Genomic DNA, 26,219 nt, shown 5'->3' with positions numbered 1-26,219 from the left:
CAAGAAAAAAATATTCTGAATCTCAGAAGCCAGAACAACAAAAGGGATCGCTGCGCAGCAAAAGCAGCGATCCCTCTTGCTGTTCTGGCTTCTGGGATAGCTGCGCAGCCTGCATTCGCTCCATAAGATGCACACACATTTCCCCTTACTTTTTAGGAGGGAAAAAGTGAGTCTTATAGAGCAAATAATACGGTACATGCGGCCCTCAAAAGGTTGCCCAGAAGCTAATGTGGCTCTCGGACTGAAAAAGGCTTCCCACCGCTGCCCTAGTGTCTTCCCATCTCAGATAGCGGAGGTAGGAAAGATCTCTGCAAAACAGTATGGAGAGATAGTCAGATAATACTGAGCTCAGGCAGACCAATGGTCTGATGTGTTTTGAGACTGTTTCATTGATAGGAGCCATATATCTATTACCCAGATGGCCTGTGCACTATGGCTCTCTCCTGTATATTTGCTGAGCATTAATGCTGGGGCCGTGGCACGATTTGCTGTTGGTGAAATTGTATTTTGCAGTCGTTGCATATCCCTCTCTGAGATTGTTGGAAACAATGAAGAGCAGGTAACGAGTGCTTTAAATAAATAAAGATTTTTTAAAAAAAATACTGGTCTAGTAATGCTGACAGGGCAATGCTGACATGAGAAGGGATTACATCAGTTCGCCCCACCCATGTTAGAGCTCTCCTTCAAATGTTATTGGCAGCAAGCCCTCTGCGGTGATTCTTGTTCTGTTCAGGTATTAAAGACTCTGTAATACAGGCCGGTAATCACAGGTCACAACTGGCATCTTAAATACTACTAAAGAACCAAGTATGTAATTTTTATGGATTGTTCCTGTTCAGCGAGCCCTTTTCCATAAGGACCAAACTTTCAATGAGCAACAAGCTTTGCACCAAGGGCGAATCTCGGTCCAGTATATCTGAAGGAGCGTCTCCACCCCCATCGTTCTACCCAGACACTGAGGTCCAGCACCGAGGGCCTTCTGGCGGTTCCCTCACTGCGAGAAGCCAAGTTACAGGGAACCAGGCAGAGGGCCTTCTCGGTAGTGGCACCCGCCCTGTGGAACGCCCTCCCACCAGATGTCAAAGAGAACAACAACTACCAGACTTTCAGAAGACATCTGAAGTCAGACCTGTTTAGGGAAGCTTTTAATGTTTGATGTATTACAGTATTTTAATGGTTTTTTTGGAAGCCGGCCAGAATGGCTGGGGAAGCCCAGCCAGATGGGCAGGGTATAAATAATAATAATAATAATAATAATAATAATTATTATTATTATTATTATTATTATTATTATTATTATTATATCATTTGGAAACCTGCGGCCACAAGTTGCTGTTGACTGCATTCCCAGTCAGTCACAACATTCTCTCACAGCTCACCCAAACCTTTTAAAGGAGAGATGAGGCACTTTGGAGAACGGTTTGCCACAACCCCAGCTCACTCGCCTGCCTGTTTCTGTTGTCATATTGGAGTTGGTGTGGTCACCTATTGGCAGCCACGTGAACTGCAGCATGGCGACAGCCTTACATTTTTATATACCCCATTTTATATCCCCATTTACGCATGTATAAGGTGTGCACACATTGCTGCAAACCTGGAAGTGGCACGGGAAGAGACAAAAACAGCCCTAAAAGTGTGTGGAAATGACAAAAATGGCACAAAAACAGCATCTAGCAATCCCATGAGCCTTTGCAAGTGCAATCCCAGGAGCCTTTTCATTGACCTTTGAGGCCAATGAAGAGTTGGACTTTGAGCAAGGAGGTTTGGAGAGAGTGATTGTGGGTGGATCTTGTATGTGCTGCTGGTTTTTCAAGGGTTCCCAGAGGTTTAGAGGGTGTTTGCAAGCTTTCTCAATGGTGTTCCCGATATACGAAATTTCGCTTAAATGTGTGGTGCCTGGGAATGTTTATGGGGAGGGTCGCCTCTCCTGGTATGTCCCATGGAGGGCCTTACGGTCTTCAAACAAAAACATCTTGGAGGTCCCGGGCCACAGAGAGGTTAGGCTGGCCTCAACCAGAGCCAGGGCTTTTTTCGGCCATGGCCCCGATCTGGTGGAACGCTCTGTCACAAGAGACTAGGGCCCTGCAGGACTTGACATCTTTCTGCAGGGCCTGCAAGACAGAGCTGTTCCACCAGGCCTTTGGCCAGGGCACAGCCTGACCCCCTCCTTTGGTGATCCTCACAGAACTCTAGCCCAATGGTTGCCATTAATTTGATTTTGAATTGATTTTAAAATGAATTGATTTTCGAATGCTGTGTTACTTTTATTCTTGTTAGCTGCACTGAGCCCAGCTTCGGCTGGGGATGGCGGGATGTAAATAAATTATTATTATTATTATTATTATTATTATTATTATTATTATTATTAAGATGAGAGTGCTGTTTCACCTACGGGCATCTACTGGTTGTCCACTGTGAGAACAGGATGCTGGAACAGATGGTCCTTTGGCCGAATTCAGCAGGGCTCTTCTTACATTCATACCAGGTATAAATTGCTTTACTTTGTTTATTTTCAGCTGCTAAGGGAACCTTGCGTTTTGGGACAGTTCAAAAATGCTGCAAAGCAATAAATGGGAGCAATAAATGGGGATTGTCCAAGGTATCCTGGAGCTTGGTGTGCCTTGTATTGTGCAGAGTTTCACCCTCGATGTTCTAGGTCAGGAAGCGGGTCAGAAGAGACAGCGTCAGTCCTCAGCATCGCTGAGAGAGTGGAATAGTACTGGGATCTGATAAGCTCCGGGATGCTCAATGCACCCAAATCCAGTTCTACTTTTATCTAATCTTTCCCCACTCTCATCCGCTAATCCATATTATACCCCTAGATTCAGAAGGGGGCCTCCCAGTCAAAACATAAACCCTTATCTCCAATTCTAAGTCAAAACCTTTAGCTCAGTGGCACCTTCCCAAGCACTGCCACCCCCCCTCAGCACCCATCCAACTTGTTCCCCCCAGCAATTCGCAATCAGTTGCAGGCTTGAGCAAACACAAGACCACGCTTTGCCACAAATTCTCATTCTTGGACATTGTGTACAAGTTTCCTGAAGGAGATAATGCCCTTCCTTGCCTCAGAACCGTAGCTAGGGGATCCTGTAAACAAAACAGTCAACTTGAGCTTTCGCATGGAGAACGGTGCCAAAACAGCCACGGCACAAACTCCAAGGTTGCGTGTTATCGGGAGCGCTGAAGCCAGCATTAAAGGAACATTTGTAACTGCTGTGTGACAACAGTAATTGCCATCTTTCCATGTCCGAGAACAGCTGAGGGGAAAACAAAGGAAATACAGAGCCGAGATGTAGCCACATGACTAGACTTCTGTTGGCGAAGGTTGGTTGAAAAGGCCCAAGATGAAGTGGACACATCCACAGAGGAACTTCTCCTGCTTTCATTGGAAGGCTTTAATCGTGAACTGCCCTCTCCTTCTTCTTTTCGCCACTGGTTTCCCTCTTATTTAGGTTTTGTGAAAGTGGGCAGCCTAGAGTAACCTGGTATCTCAGAAACTGGGTCTCTGCTGGCACAGATATATGGGAGCATAAGGTTGAGGAACACTGGCATAAATAAACTTGCTTCCATTGGAGATTACAAGTGGTCCCCTCCTCCAAACCAGCAAATACTATTCCAAGTAAGGGCACTTTCACAGTCATGATTTTGTGGAAAGAATCCTGGGAACTGCTGTTTGTTAAGAGTCTCTTAGCACCCTTAACAAACTATCATTCCCAGAATGTTGGAGAGGGGGTGGAGATCAGATCTATTAAAGTGGCATAAGAGCGCTTTAAATATCTGGTGTGGATGTGAGCTTTCAACTGCAATTTCCATCTTAGACCTAGTGACTTTAACAACCACCCTAATTTTTCTACTTTTTTGCTGTCCCCCCCCCCCCCCTCATTCAGCCACCTCCTGCTTTGTGAAACATCTTTGCCTGAAGAAGAGTTCTGGAGACCCTGAAAGCTTGCCACATTTTTGAGACTTTTTGGTTGGTCTTAATAAAAGCATTGCCCAACTTACTTTCTTTTACAATTACCAATGTTCCCGTAAGGCAAAGAAATGACTGGTAATTATTGTTTTTTAATGATGTCCTAGCAGAATTTCAAGGAAAACATATGCACACTTTAAACCAGGATTGCTTTACATACACAGCACACATTTAAAGCACATTTAGAACACATTGCTTTCCCTGAAGACACCTGGGGAACTGTAGTACACTCTTCACAAAGCTACAAATCCCAGCACCCTTAACAATCTCACTCCTCACACAGCATCCTTTGGGGCAAGTCATGCACTTTAAATGTATGATATGTACACAGCCCTGGTCTTAACATGTGCTGTGCTATGAAACAGAAAAAATGTACCTTGGTTACAGTAAGCCTGCAACTTATGGGGATTGCATCTAAAGCCAAAATTGTGTATAGTGAAAACACATTGGGTTCAATGGCAGGCGCGGTTGCAAAAGTCAATGCTCCCAGAATCCCCACCCCTTTTTATTCCCCTCCCCCCTCTTTTTGCCATGCATGTAAAGCTGAATGCACACAAGTCAAATGTGCTTAAGTTGTGGGCTTACTGAACTTAATATTCTAGATGTGGTGGAAATGCAATGGAAGGGAGATGGCAAACTTTCTTAGACTCGGTGAAAACAAACATGTGAGGGCTTTCATGAGCATTTGCACATCCAGTTGACAAGTCATGGTAAAAGTAAACTTGCCTGCTCTTTCTCACCATCCTTTCTCCACTATGATACAAAACAGGAGGTAAAAATTCTAAGGGAAGCCAGCCGTGTTTTAAAAATAAAGATTATTAACAGTCCTCAGGGCAGGGCAGGGGAGAGCAGAGATTGCTCTCAACTGTAAAGTTAACCACTAGATTTTGCCTCAGGCAAAGTTCACAGCAACTAACTTCAAGGACGCTGGACTGGAGAACAAATTTTCCAGGTGGCCTAGCAACATAGAATTTCTCAGGGCCAAAACGGACACAGCATGGGCTAAAGACCATATCAGCAATTTCCATGCACGTTTAGATGCGGTTACCCAGTTGGGCACAATGTTCACACAAAAATGGCATGTGGCTGAGAGGAGGGGCAGATTTAGGGTTGTGTGTGAGTGGGCATGCATGCTTTGGGAAGGAAGCGTGAGGCTCTGAGAAAGTCCTAAAGTCCTCCCGCCTCCTTCCCCAAACCTGGTTAGCGTATTCCCAGCTTTGGCTCTAGGACCCAACCATAACCCTTATGCCTTCTTCCCAAGCTGGTCACCTCCTTTCCCCTTTGGGAAGAAGGCATGAGGGTTTGGGGTGGGGGGCAAAATTTTGGCCTTGCGCTGGGCACCATAGTGCCCAAGTCCGCCGCTGCTGAGAGGATAGGGCCATCAATGACAGCTGTGGTAACTTTTTACTGCATCCATTGTTGGAGGTAGTTTGCCTCTGAATACCAGTGAGGAGAGTGCTATAGTACTCGTGTTAAAGCTTGCAGGCTTCCTCGTGGAGCTGTTTTTGGGTTTCCACTCCCTTAGGATTCCTTTTCTAAATACAGTGGTACCTCGGGTTAAGTACTTAATTCGTTCTGGAGGTGCGTTCTTAACCTGGAACTGTTCTTAACCTGAAGCACCACTTTAGCTAATGGGGCCTCCTGCTGCCACTGCGCCACCATAGCACGATTTCTGTTCTCATCCCGAAGCAAAGTTCTTAACCCGAGGTACTATTTCTGGGTTAGCAGAGTCTGTAACATAAAGCATCTGAAACATGAAGCGTATGTAACCCGAGGTACCACTGTATTTTTTGTGGATTTCTGCAAAACATAAAAATTAGGGTTCCCGCCAAGCCTGCTGATATCTCCTCCTTGTGCATGAATGATTGTTTTGGCTACATGACCATCTTCACTTGGGAAGCTTCCTTATACAGTCATACCTCGGGTTACAGATGCTTCAAGTTGCATTTTTTCAGGTTGTGGACCACCGAAACCCGGAGGTACCGGAACAGGTTACTTCCAGGTTTCAGTGGTTGCACATGCGCAGAAGCGCCAAATCGCAACCCACGCGTGCACAGACGCAGCCCGCACAGATCATGTTCGCAACCCGAGCGTCCACTGTACCGAGTCAGACTCTAGGTCCGTGTAGCCCCATATTGTCTGCACTGACATGCAGTGGCTGGCCAGGGTTTCAGGCAGGGGTCTCCCTACCTGGAGATGTTGGGGACTGAACTTTGTCCCTTCTGCTTGCAAAGTAGATGTTCTGCCACTGAACCATGGCCCCATTCTGCACTCGCAGCCTGAACATTAGAAACAGAGGGAATGAATTTGCACCCTGCGGTGTGTTTGTTATAGATAGTTGTCAGGGGCTCAGGAGCAGAGGCACAGGGAAGATGGGAGATGGAGAGCGAGGGCGAGGAATCAGAGGGCAGTGTAGGAGGAGACAGTGGTCCGAGGGATTCCATAAGCCTCTCCAGCGAATCGGAAGATTCACAGAAGGGAGCGCCAGTGGCCAGGGGTAGGGGGGTCCCAAGGGGAACGTCCCAGGAGCAAGGGGGGAGCAGGGACTCCCAGAGTAGTAGTTGGAGATCAGGACCAGCTTCCCCACCAGAGCAGAGTGGGGGGGAAGGGTCCCAGGCATCGGGACCAGTACTTCCCCCACCAGGGAGAGAAGACGAGGCAGAGCTGACCACGCCTCCCTCGGAGAGTCGTACAACGGAGGGGAGGTCAGATCCGGCCAGTGTCACGGAAGAGGGAAGCAGTGATAGAAGCAGTGTAACGGTTAGGAGAAAGGTCACTGGGTTGGCGCGAGAAGCAAGTTCAAATGTACAGGAGCGCGGGACAGCAGAGAGTGAGGATTGGGAACCGGGTCCTAAAGCACGCCGGAGGCAAGGGGAGGAGCTAAGCGACTCAGCGTCGGAAGAGTCCAGGAAGGGCAATGCCCCAGAGGGCAGGAGGACCCAGAGGAGGAGAGAGCAGCGCAGAAGGTGGAGCAGGGCTAGGATCTTAAACTGGTGCGGAAGGGGAAGTGATTGAGATAGGACTTACTGTCAGGGCTGCCTCTAGGTCCCAGCTCACAGAGAACCAACGCCGATCTAGAGTCTAGACGTAGGGTTGCACGCTCTGGCTTTAAAATGGAAACTATACTTCAATAAAGACTTTTGTACATAATATCAGCCTGGCGTTGGTTCTCTGTGAGCTGGGACCTAGAGGCAGCCCTGACAATAGTGTTTGTGATGTGTGGATGCTGCAAAGGTTGACTTTTAGGGTTAGGGGTTAGCAGGGTCAGAGTTGGTGTTGAGAGATGAACACCAAAATAAAATAAATGTGAAGCCTTGTGATGTTCTTATTGTGGGGGTTGCTGTTGAACTGCAAAGTCCACAGAAAGTGTTGCCTCGAGTGAACTAAAGGAGTTTCACTTGTTGTCTGCTTTTCTACCCGTGACATTATTGCTCTTTCAGCTAGGGTCCAAAATACGCAGCAATTTGTTTCCCACATTGTTTATCAGGAAATGGACCCGGAACTGGAAGAACAGGTCAAAGGTTAGCATTAGGACGAACGAGAAAATTTCATACATCAACAAACATTTTCTGCCTCTTGTTTATATATAAAAAAAGTCAGAAACTCTTGTAAAAAAGGAAGTGCTATTTTTTTAAAAATCCCACTGCTTTTCCATCTTATAAATTATACTTATAAATTATTTTGCCAAATTTTTCCTGCTGCATATTGACTAAATGTTTAGAGGTAGAAAGAAGAAATAGGACCGAAATGTATTGTGCAAGTTTCCCAGTTGCTCATTTAGAGGCATAAAAGTTGTTCTTTTTCCTGGGAGCACTCGAGGCTACAGAGGACTGGCACGTTTTCTTTTTTCTTCCAAATGTTAAATGTGTGGCACTTACTGTAAAAGCTTCATGGGGGAGTACCAGTACTGTTGTTTCTTTCTTTTAAAAAAAACCACAAAAAGCACATCTGACACTCAGATGAACATGGTGCCTAGGATACTGGAAGGAGTACATAGGCATCATAACTAGTAGACACTTATGGCCTTCTTATTAATCCTCTTCCTCCTTTTTCTCTCCTTCTGCAGTGTCCCACATCCCTGTTTGATATACCATATATTAGACGCCTCTTCAAGTTTTCTCCATATTTCTATGCATTCACATAAGCTCGGCTGTAAGCTTTGGATCGTCCAGCCATCATGCAATGGGTAGTTTTCCCCTTGGTCTTTTGAAATCACAGGCTCTCCATACCAACAGCTTTATTCCATCTGTCTGAATCACCTCTTGTCAAATGTCCTGCGTATGTCCATTTTATAACCTTATCTTCCATGAATATATCTAATCGCATGGCAGCAAATACTGTCGTGGCGTTTATGAGCCAACATTTAAATACAGTGGTACCTCGGGTTAAGTACTTAATTCGTTCTGGAGGTCCGTTCTTAACCTGAAACTGTTCTTAACCTAAAGCACCACTTTAGCTAATGGGGCCTCCTCCTGCTGCTGCGCCGCCGGAGCACGATTTCTGTTCTCATCCTGAAGCAAAGTTCTTAACCCGAGGTACTATTTCTGGGTTAGCGGAGTCTGTAACCTGAAGCGTATGTAATCCGAGGTACCACTGTATCTGATACTGAGGTTTTTAAAGGCAATGTGTAGATTTAGCTAAGAAAAACAGATTGCAACTTTACGCATATGTTAAATATCAATCGAAATCATTCAACCCCCATTGCAAACCAGGTTTCATTACCAAAATTTACAGACTTTCAGCTGTTTGCAGTGAGCAAATCAAACAAAAGCAATTGAAATAGCTCAACACAACCAATGCTACAAATGATTTCCCCAAATTCAGCTGAAAATGCAGGTGACGACCAACGTACATATTTGAAGATAGGAAATACAACTAATGTTAAAGGTTTTACATTAAGCTAGTACAGGAAAATGTTAAGCTTCATATAATAATAGGTGTTGCATTGTATATTGTATATTATATATTTGCTTTCGTAGATTTTCACGGGTACAGGAATGCAGGTTTTGGTGTCCTCGGGTGTCTTCCCGTGTAAAAGTTGGGGTGTCTAGGCGACGTTTCGACGAGGTCTCACTCGTCATCTTCAGGCTGGTGCTTGAACAAGAACAAGAAGCGGAAAGAACAAGAACAAGAAGCCGAAAGCACCAGCCTGAAGATGCTGAAGCCTGAAGATGCTGAAGAAGCCGAAAGCACCAGCCTGAAGCCGAAAGCACCAGCCTGAAGCCGAATGAACAAGAACAAGAAGCCGAAAGCACCAGCCTGAAGATGACGAGTGAGACCTCGTCGAAACGTCGCCTAGACACCCCAACTTTTACACGGGAAGACACCCGAGGACACCAAAACCTATATTATATATTGTATATATATTGCATTGTATAGGTATAGGTATAGGTATAGGTATAGGTATAGGTATAGGTATAGGTATAGGTATAGGTATAGGTATATGTGTTGCATTATATTCTTACTAATATTTGGAATATCATGACTGTGTATGGCATGTGTAATACAAACAAACACACAGCACAGTGGTACCTCCAGTTACAGATGGGATCTGTTCCAAAGCTCCAGTCGGATCCCGAGGTTTCTGCAACCAGAGGAACTGCTTCTGCGCATGCGCGTGGCACAGTAAAGTGCTTCTGCGCATGCGGCAAAACCCGGAAAAGATACTTCCTGGTTTGCCGCATTCGCATCCTGATGGATACAAAACTGGAGGTGTGTGTATCTAGAGGTACCACTGTATCGTGGTAGTACATGTCATGTAAATAATTTTTCTGTCCTGAATTTCCAATTATTCACCTTCACTGGATGGAGTCATTGGGGGTTTGTAATATGATAGAAGGAAAAGAACTTCTTCTCCTCTTTCTCCACACTGTGCAAAAAAATTTCCACCTCTGCAACATTCTCTTTTACTAAAACCCTGAATGTTGTAACCTTTCCTCATGGGGAGTTGCTTGACGGAAGGCTTCAGCATTTGGGAGTCTTTCGTTCCGCTTAATCCGAGCCACACACACTGAATAACGCGAAACAATAAATAAAGAGGGGTGAAGGGAGGGTTTGGCTGTCATTTTAACACAGTTTGGCTCAGGGACTCCCAGAGAAGCAAATAAACACGCCTCAAGAGAGAGGCAAGAGACTACAGTCCATTTGGAAAAAAGGAACTACTAAGATATAAGGAGCAATAAATCATAAGTGCATAAACTGCAATAAATGTCTACAGGACAAAGGTCTGTCTGCACTACATTTGCAGTTTCCAGTTTGTTTCCGAGATCGTTTCAGAGCTTTAAAAAGTGCTAAGCAGCTTTAGACCAGGGCTGCCCTCATTCCTTCATATGAGCCTGCCCAAGCATTAAATTGTGGTGGTGGTGGTGATGATGATGATGATGATGATAATAATAATAATAATAATAATAATAATAATAATAATAATAATAATAATTTATTATTTATACCCCGCCCATCTGGCTGGGCTTCCCCAGCCACTCTGGGCGGCTTCCAGCAAAATATTAAAATACAGTAATGCATCAAACATTAAAAGCTTCCCTAAACAGGTAGCCTACATTGTGCCCTCCAGATCACAGATTACAGGAATTTCAACTAAAGCCTCCTGGACAGATGGCCATCCAACCTCTGCTCAAAAGCTTCCAGTGAAGGAGAGTTAACCACTTCTCGTAGGAGTCTGTTCCACTGCTCTTACTGTCAGAAAGTTTTCCGAATAGTTAGTCAGAATCTCCTTTTTTGTGACCTGAAGCCAATGGTTCGAGTCCTACCCTCCAGAATAGGCTGGGATGGAAGACGACTTTCCCTTTTTATGTTTCATTTAGTGGGGCCCCGTAACAAAATCCTGCAGTTTGCAGTGCTTCTGTTCAAGGAGCCAGGTCTTCCCCTCTCCCATTTGGTCCCCAACAACATCTTACACTCGCTGAGCATGGTTGTGAGCCCCTCTGCCCCCCATTTTGACAGGGGCATAGGATAGATTGCCTCTTGTTTTATGCTGATTATTATACACAGGAAGAATATACAATACACAACAGCAGATTGTATAAAAGCATTTTTTAATTAACTAATTACCTTCTCATTTTAAAAAAATCCTTATTGGGTCCCTCTCATTAGGTATCTTCTCACGGATCAGACTTGTCTCTTTCCACTATCAATAAGCTATGTAACTAAAAGTATCTATGCGCACAATTTGTTGTTGTCTTTTTAAAGGAATCTTAACCTAAAGACTGATAGGGAAACAACTCAAAATATTATAGGAAACTGGGGGAAGAAGGGAAGCACCGACAAAACATAGAAATTAAATAAAAATGTTTTTAAAAAGCAGTCCCATTTCACATAATTAAGCTCAGCAATGCAATACTTGGATATTATTGTTTTATGTAATAAAGCAACCTGTCACAGTTTCATGTTTGTGTTCACTCACTGTACATTTAAAAATACTTTAAAAAATAATAATCAGAGTTTTCTAAACAAATTTACTAGAAATCAGAAGAGGTCAAGAAGTTTTGCAACAACTATTTCACCCCAAGGAGTGTTTCTAATTGAGATTCTATGGGGGAAAGTAACCTTTCCCACATTTTAAGGATTTGCTTTTGCACGAACTTCATTATACGCAATTCTGATTCTGATTAGAGGGCACAGTGACATGTGTACACAGTGGCGTTTTTCCCTTGCAAAGAACAGTTAAGGAAAAGGATTGCTGAATGTTCCGCTCAAACGTGTTTTAAAAATGCCAGACATCTTAAAATAAAAAAATGAAGCTTTTAACTGAGTATGCTTTTAAAAAAACACAGAGAGCGACAACTGCAATGGTTAAATATGTGGAAAAGAGATTGTACAAAAGCCCCAGGAAGTCTTACATTATGTTATAGAACACTGTACAGTGAACCCCAGCTTTTCCAAGTTTGGCAGTCAGCTTATGTTTAACACACACTTCACTTCACGACAGCTATCCAACGTTTAAAATATAGTTCGTTCTGGCAAGATACATGGATAGCCACTGCCGGGCTGTGGATAGGCGACATTTGCATCTGAAATGAGTTGCTTCGCTCTTTGCAAAGGTATTGTAAGGCAGGTGCACGGTGAACGATCACAGGGTTCATGCATGGCTGCGGCTGGACAACAGTTACCACAGAATTTTGATCTGAATGAGCCTTCTGAGCCACTGCAGTGACATGCGCTTAACCATAAAGCAATGGCAGCATGCACACTGCTTCCATACGCTCTAACAACTCTGGAGTCTGACAGGGATGGCTTCAGTCTGACAGGGATGGCGAGCGAATGGAACGTCCGCTGGCAGGGCTGTTGGAGAAGGTGAAAGGCTCTTTCTCTTTCTCTTTGGTGTCATGCTTGTGCTTGTGCTTGTGTTTGTGCTTGTGCTTCTTCTTCTTCTTCTTGTGGTGGTGGTGGTGCTCGCTGTGCTTGGAAGAGCTGGACTCTTTTGTAAAACCGGGCAGCGTGGGCACCGGAATCGGCAGCATGCTTAGCTCTTGCGATGACTGTTCTTTGCCTGAAACAGAAAGGCAGATGTTCCATTGCAGAACAACACAACACACAGAATTTGCCGTTCTGAGGCCCTGGGGGAACCACATGCATGCATTCTTATATCCAAACTTTGCATGTTTTCCCACTACAGGCTTCTTTATCTGTGGTGCTTTCGAGGTGGCAAAGTGTTTGAGAACATTTTTGCAAGAGATGCTACAGCATCCCTGAAACCATAAGGGTTGCTTTGAAATCACATCATATGACTGTCCCATGTAGCTTTCTAAATGCTACAACTGATTTGCCAACCTTAGACAAATTCAAAATAATAAGTAGCATGGGGGTGGGCCTATCACTTGTCAACAGAGTGCATCCAGTGTATGTGGATGATATCAGGCCTAAACGATAGCGTCTCGAGTAAAGGACTCTAGAAAGCAAGGCTGATAAGCACCTCTGACTCATAACCTGAATAATTGCTATCAACCAAAAGGTACACGTTACTGGGCTAGAGAAATCAGTCGCTAAAGAAAAGGTAGGTAAACTGGTTTCTTTTGAAAAAATATACCCCTTTTTTACAGATGGGAACCTGAGGTCAGCAAGAGCCTGAATCTTCCAGAGTCCAACATCCTGTTTACTGTCTCGCACCAACTTTCTGAGCCAAAGATGATCCAAGGAACTATAGCCAAAGCACCCACACAGCGTCTGAATATACAGAGAGAGCAGTGGCTTTTGAACGACAGTCTGAATGGAAAAGGAAACTTAAACATCATTCAAGATTTGGTGCGCAGGACGTTGAGGGGGGGAAGAAAATTTCTTTCCACTGCAACATGTTAAACAGGAAAATGGGTGGCAATAGTTCCCTCTCAAAATGGGGTCAATAATTATTTTGGAAGAATAAATATCTGACCAGGAAAAAAGAGGGGAAGGGGCAGAAAGATGGGACACAGGAAGGCGCTGAAACTACATCCATGAAGGTCGCAGTCTTTGGCCCATTTATGCCCAGTCTGCCTCAATACAAATATTGTTGGGACTACTCTAGAGCAAATCGATTGTGGCCTAAATCCCACACACCAGAAGATAACTTATCTCTCACTGAGATAAACAGGAGTCTTACAAAAGATTGCAGGGATCTACTGTTCTAAAATTTGCCCCCAGCTGCACAGCTTAGTAATTGATCCTTCTTCCTCACATGAGTTCAGTATCTTCATTTATGCTTCCAACACAAATATCATTTGTCCTCTTGACCCTGGACTAATGCATCACACCAGCTCTTTTCTTTTACAGCAACAGCGCATGCTGGTGATTATGTACAAACTTTCTGAGTGTCTAATCCAAGTTAAGAAAGTGTTTGCTTAACCCAAAGAGGACCTCCCTAAACCAGAGGTGGCCAAGCTTTCTCGGTCTGAGGGCCACACTGAGAGTTGGCCAACCATTTGGAGGCCACCTGCCAGACACCGGTGTAGCCAAAGTATACTCAAGTCACTCACGCATGTACACACACTCAACCCGTTCAGATCACACACATACATACCACAAATGCATTGCACACACGCAAACCATAGTTTCCACACATTCAGGTGGACAGGCATAGAGTCAGCTTTCTCTTCTGGCAATCAGCAAAGGAATGGGGTGGGTGGGTGTCCACCCCACAACTATTTTTGTCCCATTCCCACCCCCCACCCCCCAGCAGTGGCTGTGTTAGGAGATATTTATTGCACTGCCATGGGGTGCAAAACATGGAGAGAAAAGCCCTCTTCAAAAAATGCCTCTTCTCCCTCTGGAATACCACCATTGTAAGAAAAACTCAGAAAACAGAAGGAAGTGCTCAGAGAGGCTCAGGAAACAAAGGGAAATGAGACACTACTTTTCCAAGGTGAGAAAAGCTCAATCTGCATGTTAGATCTGGCCTGCAGGCTCGCCACCCCTGCCTTGAACTATAGGTCACAATTCTGCAACGTTATTAAAAGCAACTGCTCCAAATACCCCTTTACCTTCCCTGTGCATCCCAGGGAAGGACAACATGTGGACCTCATTCAGCTCCCGACCACAGACTCATCTGCTACAGATTTTGGGGGCTTCAGAGGTTCCTCACTATTTTCCTTCCATGCATAGCAGAAATGATGGCTCTCTCCGTGGTGGTACCCCATGTGTGGAACCTGTTTTAGGGCAGGAGCTGTCTTACCCCCTGATTTTTATAAGCTGCTCTGGGAGTCTTCTGAGCTAAAGGGTGGTGTGTATCTGCTTCAAACAAAACAAAAAATAATGGATGTTTGCATTTTGGGGAGTTAAAGTTGTTATACCGGATTGGAGGAAAACTATTCTTGACATTTAGAAGTAATAGTAACTTGAGAGTCCCCTTAGACGTTTTGTGTGGAAAGGAAAATCAAGGGACTTGAGAAGTCTGGGGTCAAAGATTGGGAAAACATTGCCAAGCAGATCAAGGAACAGCTGGATACCATCGCTGGACATTCGGTTTCCAAAAGAATGTTCAAAAACCGGAGCAATCACTTCCAGTTTTCGATCGTTCAGGAGCCAAAACGTTCAGCAACTAAGCTGTTTGAATTCCAAGGTACAACTGTATACATAATTGACAGACAGAGAATCTGAAGTCCTCTTTATCTTTTACCTTCCTTTTTTATTATCTTTTACTTCCTGCCTTTTTAAATTTCTTCTTTTATTAATTTTGCTCTTGGTTATGTTTTGGTTTTTTGATGTTCTCTATTCTGGGTCAATGAAGGTAGGCACAGGAAGGTGATGGATGAAATAACCTGTGTGAGAGAGAGGGGAAAGGAAGATATCCCAGGGTGGGAGGCTGGGAGAAGAAAGGGAAGCTCTCAGGTGAGAGCTGGGAGGGTTCATCCACTTCTGTGTGAGACAAGGGTTATTATCTACCTTTGAGAAAGAGTTTTGTGTTTTTTCTTTTCTCTTTCTTTGGTTTTTTTCTTTTTCTTTTTACTTAGATTTGATTGTTTTTTATTTTATTATATGAAGAAAAGTTTCAAAAAAATTCTTTACAAAAAAAAATAACTTAGCAAAGGTCTCCCTAGGAATCTCAACTACATTGTCTCTTCAGCATTACCATCTCTTTAATGTGCTGGATTTCTTGACTTGTTCTATTCCCAGACAAGCCTCTGACCACATAATTACAGCTTCTGCATTACAGGCTTACGTTATAACTATGAAACTGTCATCCACAATTCATTGCGTGAACATAAAAAGTGCACCCCTGATGATTTGGGTACACACATCTAACACACTCTAAACCATACCAGATTTCAGAGTCATTTCAAAACACAAGTTTTAGAAACCAAATGCAGAAGTACAAAATGAACTTTGCAGCCTATCAAAAGGAAGTAACACAATGGGGACTATGAGAGAGCGGGCAAACCCAGGGATATACTGAAGTTTAAACTAAGACCTCCAAGTTGCCACAATCATAAAAAAACTCTTGTTTTTTTAAGTTCCTAAACAATCATGTAGCTTTTCACAGAAGTAGCTTATAATGTGTTCAGTGGGTCTTATTCCCAGGAAAGCCAGTTTAGGACTGCAGCCTAACATATTACAAAGGAAGGTGAACCCCAGGTCCGCAGCTTTGCAGTTTTTGCCTCGAGGAAACACAATACCGAAAGCTTCAGAGTTGAAAACTGGGGCTGAAATTCTCAGTTACTACCATGGTTTTAAATCTTCCACTAATGAATGCATCAGATTTCAAATGATGCCACAGTACGTGTGCATTTAATAGAGGAACAAAATACATACGCTGCAAATAAAAATAAACTTGTTTAAAACATTATCCCTCTTTGTTAATTCCAGGGATTGAAAAACAGCCAGCTCAGATGTTTTGTACTACAACAGGGCCTCCATTGGCACAAAAGGTTCCCCACTGCACAGAGCTTATTTCCACAAGATGGAAAGCAACTGAAACAGTGATAGGCTTATCCTTTCTGCTGCCCCTCACCTCTTTATTAACACCACATCTAAAAAAATAAATTTAGAAAAATACATGGAGCAGAACGCAAAATAGATATAGGAACTGCCTTACTCTGAGTCAGACCATTTGCACATCTAGTACTGTCTACACTGGCTGGCAGCAGATCTCCAGAGTTTCAGATGGGACCAGGACAATCCCGGTCCTACCAGGAGATGTTATGGACTGAACCTGGGACCTTCTGCCTGCAGAGGAGATAGATGCTCTGCCACTGAGCTACAGCCCTTCCACAACAGACATGTGTGAGATGAAAGGTTCGCAGCTGATGCCCACTTCAACCCAGAACTGCTCAAGATACATAAATCACCAGTATTAAAGTCTCACTAGGATGTGAGCAAGGGACACGGGTGGCGCTGTGGGTTAAACAACAGAGCCTAGGACTTGCCGATCAGAAGGTCGAATCCCCGTGACGGGGTGAGCTCCCGTTGCTCAGTCCCTGCTCCTGCCAATCTAGCAATTCGAAAGCACGTCAAAGTGCAAGTAGATAAATAGGTACCGCTCCGGCGGGAAGGTAAACGGCGTTTCCGTGCGCTGCTCTGGTTCGCCAGAAGCGGCTTAGTCATGCTGGCCACATGACTTGGAAGCTGTACACCGGCTCCCTCGGCCATTAAAGCGAGATGAGTGCCGCAACCCCAGAGTCGACCATGACTGGACCTAATGGTCAGGGGTCCCTTTACCTTTACCTAGGATGTGAGCATTCACCACCCATAAAGTTTAATCCCTTTTATTTTGAAGTTCCGTTAACCCACTGAGGATGCAGCTATCGTCAGAAAAATGAACATGCCCATCAGACAGAGATAGCACCCATCTCCTTATGCTTCTACTCCCACATCGGAAGTCCACTTTCTGCCTCAAATGTATTTCCAAGGTTGCTTATAAACCCTGGGCCTTGGCATCCTGCTTCACAACATGCATAAACAGTTCCACTTTATCACCCACCATTCTCTGTGATTAATCACAACTTCGTATTGTTCTGGAGAGAAAGCACTGGCAGTGCATGCCCTGCTGTCCGCAAGGGTACTCTGCTTTCCTTACGGCTCGAGGGACTGAATCAGGCTCTCTCAGTAACTGGCTGAACCAACCGCAGAGGGGTGAGGTCCTTCTGAGTTTGCTTTTGAAGTGATTACTAATATTTCTTGGAAGAGAACATGCATTATACTAGCCTATTCACTTGGCACCTTCCTCTGGTTTTGGATGTTCAGAGGCCAACGTAATTATTAGTTTCACTGTGAAACAGATGTTTAGAATCAGAGAGGGACGGCTCTCCCTGGGGATAAGGCCAAGTGCTTCCCATAGACCTGACATTGTAAGCCACTACACACACAAAAATAAAAATAAAAGCAGAGAGGGGGGACCCTGTAGGATTTACCACCATTTCCCTTAATTCGGGGGCTGGCGGAGGACTGTTGCTGGTGGTGCTTACATTGACCCTGCAAACCAAGTGATCACATTTTAGCATTACTGCAACAGCTGGAATGCTTTTCCATAGCAACCTAAGTAATAAATCAATCCTGAAGATAGTGTGGATTCAGACATCCTAATGCACCAGGAAGTAGATCGAGGTGTGTGCTTGCTTGTACGTCAAGGCTCTTAAGTTTCCTTGCAATGCACACTGTCTGAAGCCAAGTGCAAATAGTCTGAACTTCACCCGCCATATGGTTTACCCTCATTCCCAACTGGAAGTTTTCAGTACAGGCAACTTCCAATTTACGCGGGGGTTACGTTCCAAGGCACCGCATGTTTAAGTGAAATCACATATATCTGACGCACCACTGAAAATGCCTGCAAAAAAACCCCCCATTCTTCCCTTTTTGCGACATTTTTGGCTCACTTCTGGGTTTGGTGTGCAGTCATGCACATATTGGATGTGCCAGCTATGGTTTTCCCAGTAGTGATGTATGGAAGTGAGAGCTGGACCATAAAGAAGGCTAACCGCCGAAGAATTGATGCTTTTGAATTATGGTGCTGGAGGAGACTCTTGAGAGTCCCACGGACTGCAAGAAGATCAAACCTCTCCATTCTTAAGGAAATAAGCCCTGAGTGCTCGCTGGAAGGACAGATCCTGAAGCTGAGAATCCAATACTTTAGTCACCTCATGAGAAGAGAAGACTCCCTGGAAAAGACCCTGATGTTGGAAAAGATGGAGGGCACAAGGAGAAGGGGACGACGGAGGACGAGATGGTTGGATAGTGTTCTCGAAGCTACCAGCATGAGTTTGACTAAACTGCGGGAGGCAGTGGAAGACAGAAGTGCCTGGCATGCTCTGGTCCATGGGGTCACGAAGAGTCGGACACGACTAAATGACTAAACAACAACAACAACAAAACAGCTCCTTCCTGTACGTGGATTGGCATTTGCCTGCATTCTTTCCTCTCTACCTCTTGTCTGTCTATCTCTCTCACGGTTGCTTCTCTACTGTCCATTTCAGATAGCAACATCCTCGCCCTCAGGGACTCTCAACGTGCCAACACAGCTCATACAGCACCATGCGCACTGGTGGCACAATAGAATATTATTTAGATTGGTGCAATCAACAGGGTTTGGGGTTTAATCGGAGACACCTGTCTTCAAACCCCTAACTCAGCTATGAAGCTCAACAGAGGATGGTGCTTTAGTTATTCTCAGGCTAGCCTGCCTCACAAGGCAATTGTGGGGATAAATGGGAAGGTGTGGGGAGTCACAAACCATGTATGCTGTCCTGTGTCCTTGGACAAAGGCCAGGATAAAGATAAATTCCTAAGTATGAAAAGGATAAATTCTTAAATAATGCTAAGTCTTCCAAGTTAACGGTGCTCAGACATGAGCTTTGAAACGCATGCAATCCTACAATTTGCAACATGACCTAAAAGCTGGAGCTCTCAATTAAGATGAGAATACAGCCTGGCCTTTGGGTTCTTTTGATCCCTGCAAGGCAGAGGGTGGAACACTCCCTACTGTTTTTGAAGATTTAATAGCAAATAAAATCTGCTTTTCATATTAGAAGTCAGATCCCGGATGACATCAGAGACTTTAAAAGGTCTTGTTCTGATGCCTTCAAAGCTACTGCGCTTAGAGCAGAGTTATAATTAACGGGCCAACATCAGAGTGGACAGACAGACAAGGGGCATTTTTTCCTTGCTTTTTGAAGAATCCTGGGTTTCTTTTGTAAAGGGGAAAAAAAATGTTGCAAGCTTGTAAAAAAAACTTCTTCATTAATAAGAATTAGGAACTCTACCGTTGGCTCTTTGCCTAAAGCTACAGTATCCATTTTCCATGAAGTGATGACAGAACAGAAACAGCTTGAAAACGAATTAACATGGACCAAAAAGAGAGGGAGGGAACACCCCACCCAGCCTTTCTTAAAGCCACAATTAAGACTTGATATAAAACAAGACTTATTTATAAGCGTTGAAACACTTACCACTATCATTTTTGTTTGCTTTTTAGGCTAAGGCTCATTGCCTGATAAAACAACTCTTAGCTGGTCAATTGAGTTTTTTTGTCAATTGATTTCAGCTATCTGCAAGGATGATGATTATTTACATGCGGATAAAAACAGCGGCTCTAAAGCAAGAAGCATGCTTTTTTTTTTAAGGTAATGTCCACATGTGCCATAATTGGCTTCATTTCATAGGAGACATTCCTTAGAAGAGAAAATGCCTTCTTTAAGTTAGTGTTTGCCACCAGCAGTTTTCAATGAGTACTTGTGAAATTGTATCTATCGGTCCAGCTTCTATCTGATTAATCAGGATTAGACACTGAATCGATTAAGAGATTGATTAAAAAACAGTCCACAATGTTCAGTCATCTGACCTCTTGCTCGGTCCTTCCCCTTAAATTATGTCTTCCCCCCCCCCTCTCTCTCTGGTGTGTGTGTGTGTGTGTGTGTGTGTGTGTGTGTTCTCACACCTTTTTGCAACTCAGGGCTGAACTCCCAAGAGAAACTATTTACACACTAAGTGCAAGAACGGCTTTGTGAAAATCAACAGCAGGTGCAGGGGGGCTTATCTGGTCCCACTCTGGACCAACCCAAAAAGCTCCCTTTGGCCCAGTCCTATGAATCAGCTTGATCACACACACACACACACACACACACACACACAACCCACACTCTCAGAAATACGGAGACAGAGCATTTCAGAGAGACAGTAGTGTGATGGGAAAGAGAGCTTTCACAGAACAATCTTTTACACAATCTGCAAGGTTTTCTGAGTCTGCGCATTCCCCAGTCAAAGATGCTAGAAACTCCCCAAAACACCCTCTGCTGTCTTCCTTCAGTGAAGGCTTGGGTAGAAAAGTACTCAAGGATCAGGAAGTTCTGCCCTCCTTGATTCCGTGTCCCCTCAGTACCTACTACAGTATTAGGAGACTGAGAAAAGGGAAGACAAAGGTTTCCAAGCACTCCTGAACTGCTCTATAATATGGAAGCAGCAGAAAGCTCACCAGATGTAGCTTTGCTGTCGCTTACAACTCTAGGCAAACACCACTGAATCACAGCACTGCGGCAGGGGATCTGGGGGGAACCTGCAGGAGCCATCTATCTATCTAGCTATCTCTCTCTTTCTTTCTTTCTTTCTTTCTTTCTTTCTTTCTTTCTTTGGACAGTTTGCAAGGGAGAGCACAAAAAGCCTTGCGGGGCTGCATATGTCCCATAGGCAAGAATCTTATACAGGCAAGAAAGCACTGTTTCAGACATAGACACTACAGCCAGCTGCCTCTGTATTCCTCTAGCGCTGAAGCCGTCAGTGTAAGTGACATACAATCTTATGAATGCAGAACCTTCAGCTCCGAGTCTTCAAAAAACGTTCTCAAATCCTAAACCTTTCTGGAAAGAGCAGCACACTGTTGCTTAAAAGAAGAAGAAGTTAGACGTGGGTAGAACATATTTTAGGGTCTATCAGTGGATCTGAGTAATTAGCAGGAGATAAGCAAGGACTCAAACGATCAGCCTTTTTTAGCACCAGCATCAACAAAAAGCTTTACTCCCCCTTCTAACTTAGGCTGCTGAGATGAAGAAAGTTGGTTGGGGTGAATTAAACTGTATGCAGAGCTGTGTTGTAGCAGGACTGTGAGCTCAGTTCTGGTACTGAGAACAAATTCCTGGGCTGTGCCTTAATCCTGCAAGCTTGTCCCTACCCCATTATCTTACACATGGCTCCAGTTGGTAAGCTTTCGGGTTCTTAAATAAAAAATAAGTAGATTCTGAAAGTCTGGAATATACTCTCGTCTTTAAAGGAGAGTCAGAATAGGTTCGCTTTGACAGGTAAGAAGTTGCCTTGCAGTGCTTGGTGGCCATCCAGCGCACATGTGAATCCTAAAAATAGCTTCCTTGCCTGATGCAGATTTTATATGCATACTGGCCAGAACTCCAGATACTGAACCGCACCCACTAACATCCCAGCATATTTGACGCAGAACGATCCAGAGTGTGCAGCTGCTGATACAAGGGTCCCTTAAGAAACATCTGTTAACTTCCTGGCACCATTATCCAGAATTTCTTGTTTATAACTTTATACCCCCCATTAGGGTGTATAAGAATAGCACAAAACCAGTATTACGAAATGCTAGGGAAGAGCTATAAATATGGACTTCATAGGCTTGTTTCGTTGCTGGAAACCTCATTATATTATTATCACATGGAGCAATAATTGCTGTTTTTAATTATATCATATTTAAAACTCTTATGATCCTATTGGCTCATGCTTATTGGATATTTGATTTAAAACCTTAGTACATGGTACTATTACAGTGGTACCTTGGATTAAGTATTTAATTCGTTCCGGAGGTCCATTCTTAACCTGAAACTGTACTTAACCTGAAGCACCACTTTAGCTAATGGGGCCTCCTGCCGCTGCCGCACCGCCGGAGCCTGATTTCTGTTCTCATGCTGAAGCAAAGTTCTTAACCTGAAGCACTATTTCTGGGTTAACAGAGTCTGTAACCTGAAGCGTATGTAACCCGAGGTACCACGGTATTATTTTAGGAACACCTAGTGTGTGCAATGCTATACCAAACGTAAAGGGGGGGGGGATGGAACTAGTAATGACCAGTACTGCATGGTTGTTGTTGTTGTTGTTGTTAAAAAGTATGTTTTCTGAATCTTCCAGATATAGTCAGAATCTGTGTTGCAGCCCATTGTCTGAAATGAACTTTGGAACTCACCACCTCAAGATAGGAGTGCTGCCTAGGATCAAATGCCAAGTCTCAGTGTGGGCAGCGGGTCACTGGGATTAGCCACCAGAGAACAAATTTCAAATCCTTCCCCCCCCCCCCCAGCTACCAAAGAGCAAGTCACATTCTCAGCAAAACCAGCCTCACAGGACCGTTTTGAGGACTGATGAGCTATATTAGAACATGCCTTCGGTTCTCTGGGATAAGCCAGAAAATAAACCCTGGTAACAGATTCAAAATACACCATGGGGTAAAGTGCACAGGCAACTTCGCTTTAAAATTAAAAAAATGCATTGTTAGGGATGAAGAACCACCTTGAGCACATGCTGCCTGGACTCTTGCCACATCGGTTGGGACCACTCTCATGCTACAAGACAGAAACATCCCCATTTGTATCCATAAGGATAAGAACTGAACATGGAAACTGGCAATACACCTCCATCAGTAAGGCTTCAATAAGGACTACATGGGTTGCCCTGTTACACTATAGTTTAAATATCTGAACACTAACACTCTTTCACAAGACTCACAACTTTAAAACCCTGTCACTTATTTGACATTCCACTTTTGGGGAACAATCTGGGTGCTTCTGGTAATCTCCCCTCAGTTCTGGATTTTGGTTCTGATGCATCTCTTAAGAACTTTTAAGATACGGACACCATGCCCTCTCTGCAACCTTGAGATATCAGAAGCTTCAAGTAAAAATTGCAGAGGCCGCACATAGCTTGAAAGTTACAATGGTCCACTATGTTATAAGGGCCTGGGGAAAGCCAGTCAATATGTGGCCACAAAGCATCAGAGATAAAGGAAGCTCTGTCGATGTAGGAAACTGTGTTTAAGACTTCCCAGAATGAAATGTGCTAAGTATTCTTAGCAAAATAAAACAATCATTATTATTATTATTTTAAAAAAGAACCCAATGGAAACAGTACAAGAGTGTGCTAGAAAACTGGCTTAAGAACAGGAAAAACACTAGTCATAGCTGGAAAGTTGTCAAATCTGGAAGTCATAAGCATCCCAGAGGCCACTTTTGGGTCTTCATGACAAAAACTCGATTCATTTGCAGATCGTTCAGGTGAGGTGAATAAGGTGACCTTTTGTCACTTGACAAATTAGGAAATTTTAGCAAGATACTTGTATTAAAGACACACCTTTGAATCCAAGCAGTGCTGGACATTTATCTCAGGAGACAGCTGTCAAAGCTCTGCTCCTTGCCACATGTTTTAACCTCCCAGAGAGTAGGAATATGAAGCTGGGTAATACTGGGAATGCAGTAATTGCATCCACATACTACCCATTCACACCTTCTGCATGAAAAATCAGAAGAAATTCTCAGCTTGAACTTAACCAAGCTAGAAGACCGCATAAGCTATAGGGCAATGGGACTGCTGAGAGCCATACCTAGGAGGAACATGGCGCTTATGAACTGCAAACTATCCAAGTCTTGCCATGAGTTTAACTGACCTGGCGTTGATGGTCTTTCCAGCATATTCAAATGATGGTAGATAAACGCTTGGCTGTCATGAACCGTGTCCATATCAATCTCTTCTTCCTCCTGAGAGTTTGAGAACTGTGACAATGGAAAAACAAACAAAGCTAAGAGTTAGGGAATGCTAAAGGATCTCTCTCTATATATATATATCTCGCCTCTGAAGCATGAACCATTTTTACTATAGAAAATAATTTGAAAGCAAATACACATGAAAACACCACCACTGTATATTAACAGCCTGATCCTACCCAGGTTGAGGCACCCCTAGTTAGGCAGAATGAAAACCGAAGAGGAGCAGCTTATGGCATTTCTTAAGATGCGATTGCTAAAAAGAATGTAATGGACAATGGGCAGCCAGGCATGGGGTAGTCATTCACAATCAGCAGGTTCTGTTGGTTCCCCATCACTGTGATGCAGAGAGAACTGGATTAGCACCAAACGCCAGGGCTTACTGTATTTTTCGCTCCATAAGATGCACCTGACCTTAAGACGCACCTAGTTTTTAGAGGAGGAAAACAAGAAAAAATATATATTCTGAACGAAACAGTGGATGTATGATTTTTGTGGTTCATGCTGTGGCCACAGACATGATATATGATCTGATGGTGAGTTTGGGGTAGCCCAATGCAAAAATCCTGAGGATCAATGTGGATCCATGCTTTGTGACCACGTTTTTGCGCCATTGTGGCCCCCACAAAACAGTGGATGTGTGATTTTTTTGGTGCAGGCTGTAGCCATGGACATGCTATGTGATCTGATGGTGAATTTGGGGTGACCCAGTGCAAAAATCCTGAGGATCCATGTGCTTTTACCTCCCCCCTCCCAGGCAGCCTCCTTTATCGCTAGTGTCCTTTATCTCCCTCCTGATCGCTTGCCAAACAGCTAATCAGCGGCTTCGTTTCAACACCCGCTTCCCTCTTTCTAAAAAAAGAAGCACAATCTGCTTTTCGCCCCTGGGCAATTCGGCTCCAGGGACCACGCATTCGCTCCATAAGATGCACAGACATTTTCCCTTACTTTTTAGGAGGAAAAAAAGTGTGTCTTATGGAGCGAAAAATACGGCACTCTGTTGCTCTGTCCCTTTTGCAAAGCACATTCCAAAGGTATGGGATTCCTCAGCCACAGGGATGGGCTAGCAGTATCAGCAGGTGCTTAAGGATGGAGCTGACGGCCTACTTCTGCTTTTCTCGCCTTTGCAGGGAGAGTCCCAAGCGCCATGGAAGACTTTCGGTCACTGTCTCTCCAAGACACTCTTGGGCCCGAGGAAAGCGCAGTGTAATCTCTCCAACTGCCTATAATTCACTCACTCTTATTTTGAGTTTGACTTTGCTGTCTTCATTCTTCTCGAGTATCTGGCCTGGTTCTAGCGGGGACCCAAGAGGCGTCTCGGCCTTCCTCTTCAACCCCTGCTGATGAGGTAGGGGGATAATTGCTGCTTCCTTGGCAAGGTGTTCATCGTCCTAAAGAAGCAATTTTATAAACCTCATTTAAAATCTTTACATCCAAAAGAGAAAAGAAAAAGATGTTAAAATCACAGAAACATAAACAGCAATAAGTACCGTATTTTCCCGTCTATAAGATGCCCCCATGTATAAGACGCCCCCTATTTTGGGGGACTCAGATTTAAGAAAATTGGGGGAGAGAGATGGCCCAGAGTATAATACACCCCCTAATTTTTGATATTATTTTTTAGGGATAAAACCTATTCTTATACAATGAAAAATATGATAATTCTTCTTGGAACCCGAAAAACAAATCATATAGTATCCTTCGCCATATCAGCAGCTGGTGTCGCTCCTGAGAAGACAGGAGTTCTCATTTCTTCTTACCAAATACAGTGAAAAAAGCTGCTGCCCTCCAGACATGCCATATAACCAATATGTTTCGAAACAATGATTTATATTTGTTACAGACCGCTGGCAGAATCCGAGACTTGGGAGAAGAACTGGTGGAGGAGGACTGGAAGAAATTTAAGGACTATCTACAAAAATACTGTAAATTGTACGAGTGTTAAGAAAGATGTAAGATTAGTAATAACATGGCTCCAACAAATTAGTTATAAGGAATAAAAATCTAAATGCAATTGAAAGAAAAGACAAATTTTGGATAAATAGTATGTTATAATTAAGTTCCCAAAAGAG

The 26,219-nt window shown here is 43.9% G+C and overlaps 1 protein-coding gene across 1 annotated transcript in view; it reads right to left on the bottom strand.

Annotated features, from left to right (window-relative positions):
- Positions 1-11,005: 11,005 nt before the first annotated feature.
- TAF2 (TATA-box binding protein associated factor 2) overlaps positions 11,006-26,219 on the bottom strand; it is a 64,725-nt gene continuing 49,511 nt past the window's right edge. The window contains exons 24-26 of the mRNA XM_081874006.1: positions 25,386-25,538; positions 24,051-24,156; positions 11,006-12,476 (exon numbers count right to left, since the gene is read on the bottom strand). Of these exons, the coding sequence (XP_081730132.1) occupies positions 12,223-12,476; positions 24,051-24,156; positions 25,386-25,538 (513 nt within the window). The 3' untranslated portion in view covers positions 11,006-12,222. The remainder of the gene's footprint in view (positions 12,477-24,050; positions 24,157-25,385; positions 25,539-26,219) is intronic.

The sequence above is a fragment of the Podarcis erhardii genome (genome assembly GCF_964252035.2).
Source record: "Podarcis erhardii genome assembly, chromosome: 8".
NCBI lineage: Eukaryota > Metazoa > Chordata > Lepidosauria > Squamata > Lacertidae > Podarcis > Podarcis erhardii.
Note: the sequence above shows the minus strand (reverse complement) of the source record. Positions and strands in the feature narration are given on the sequence as shown.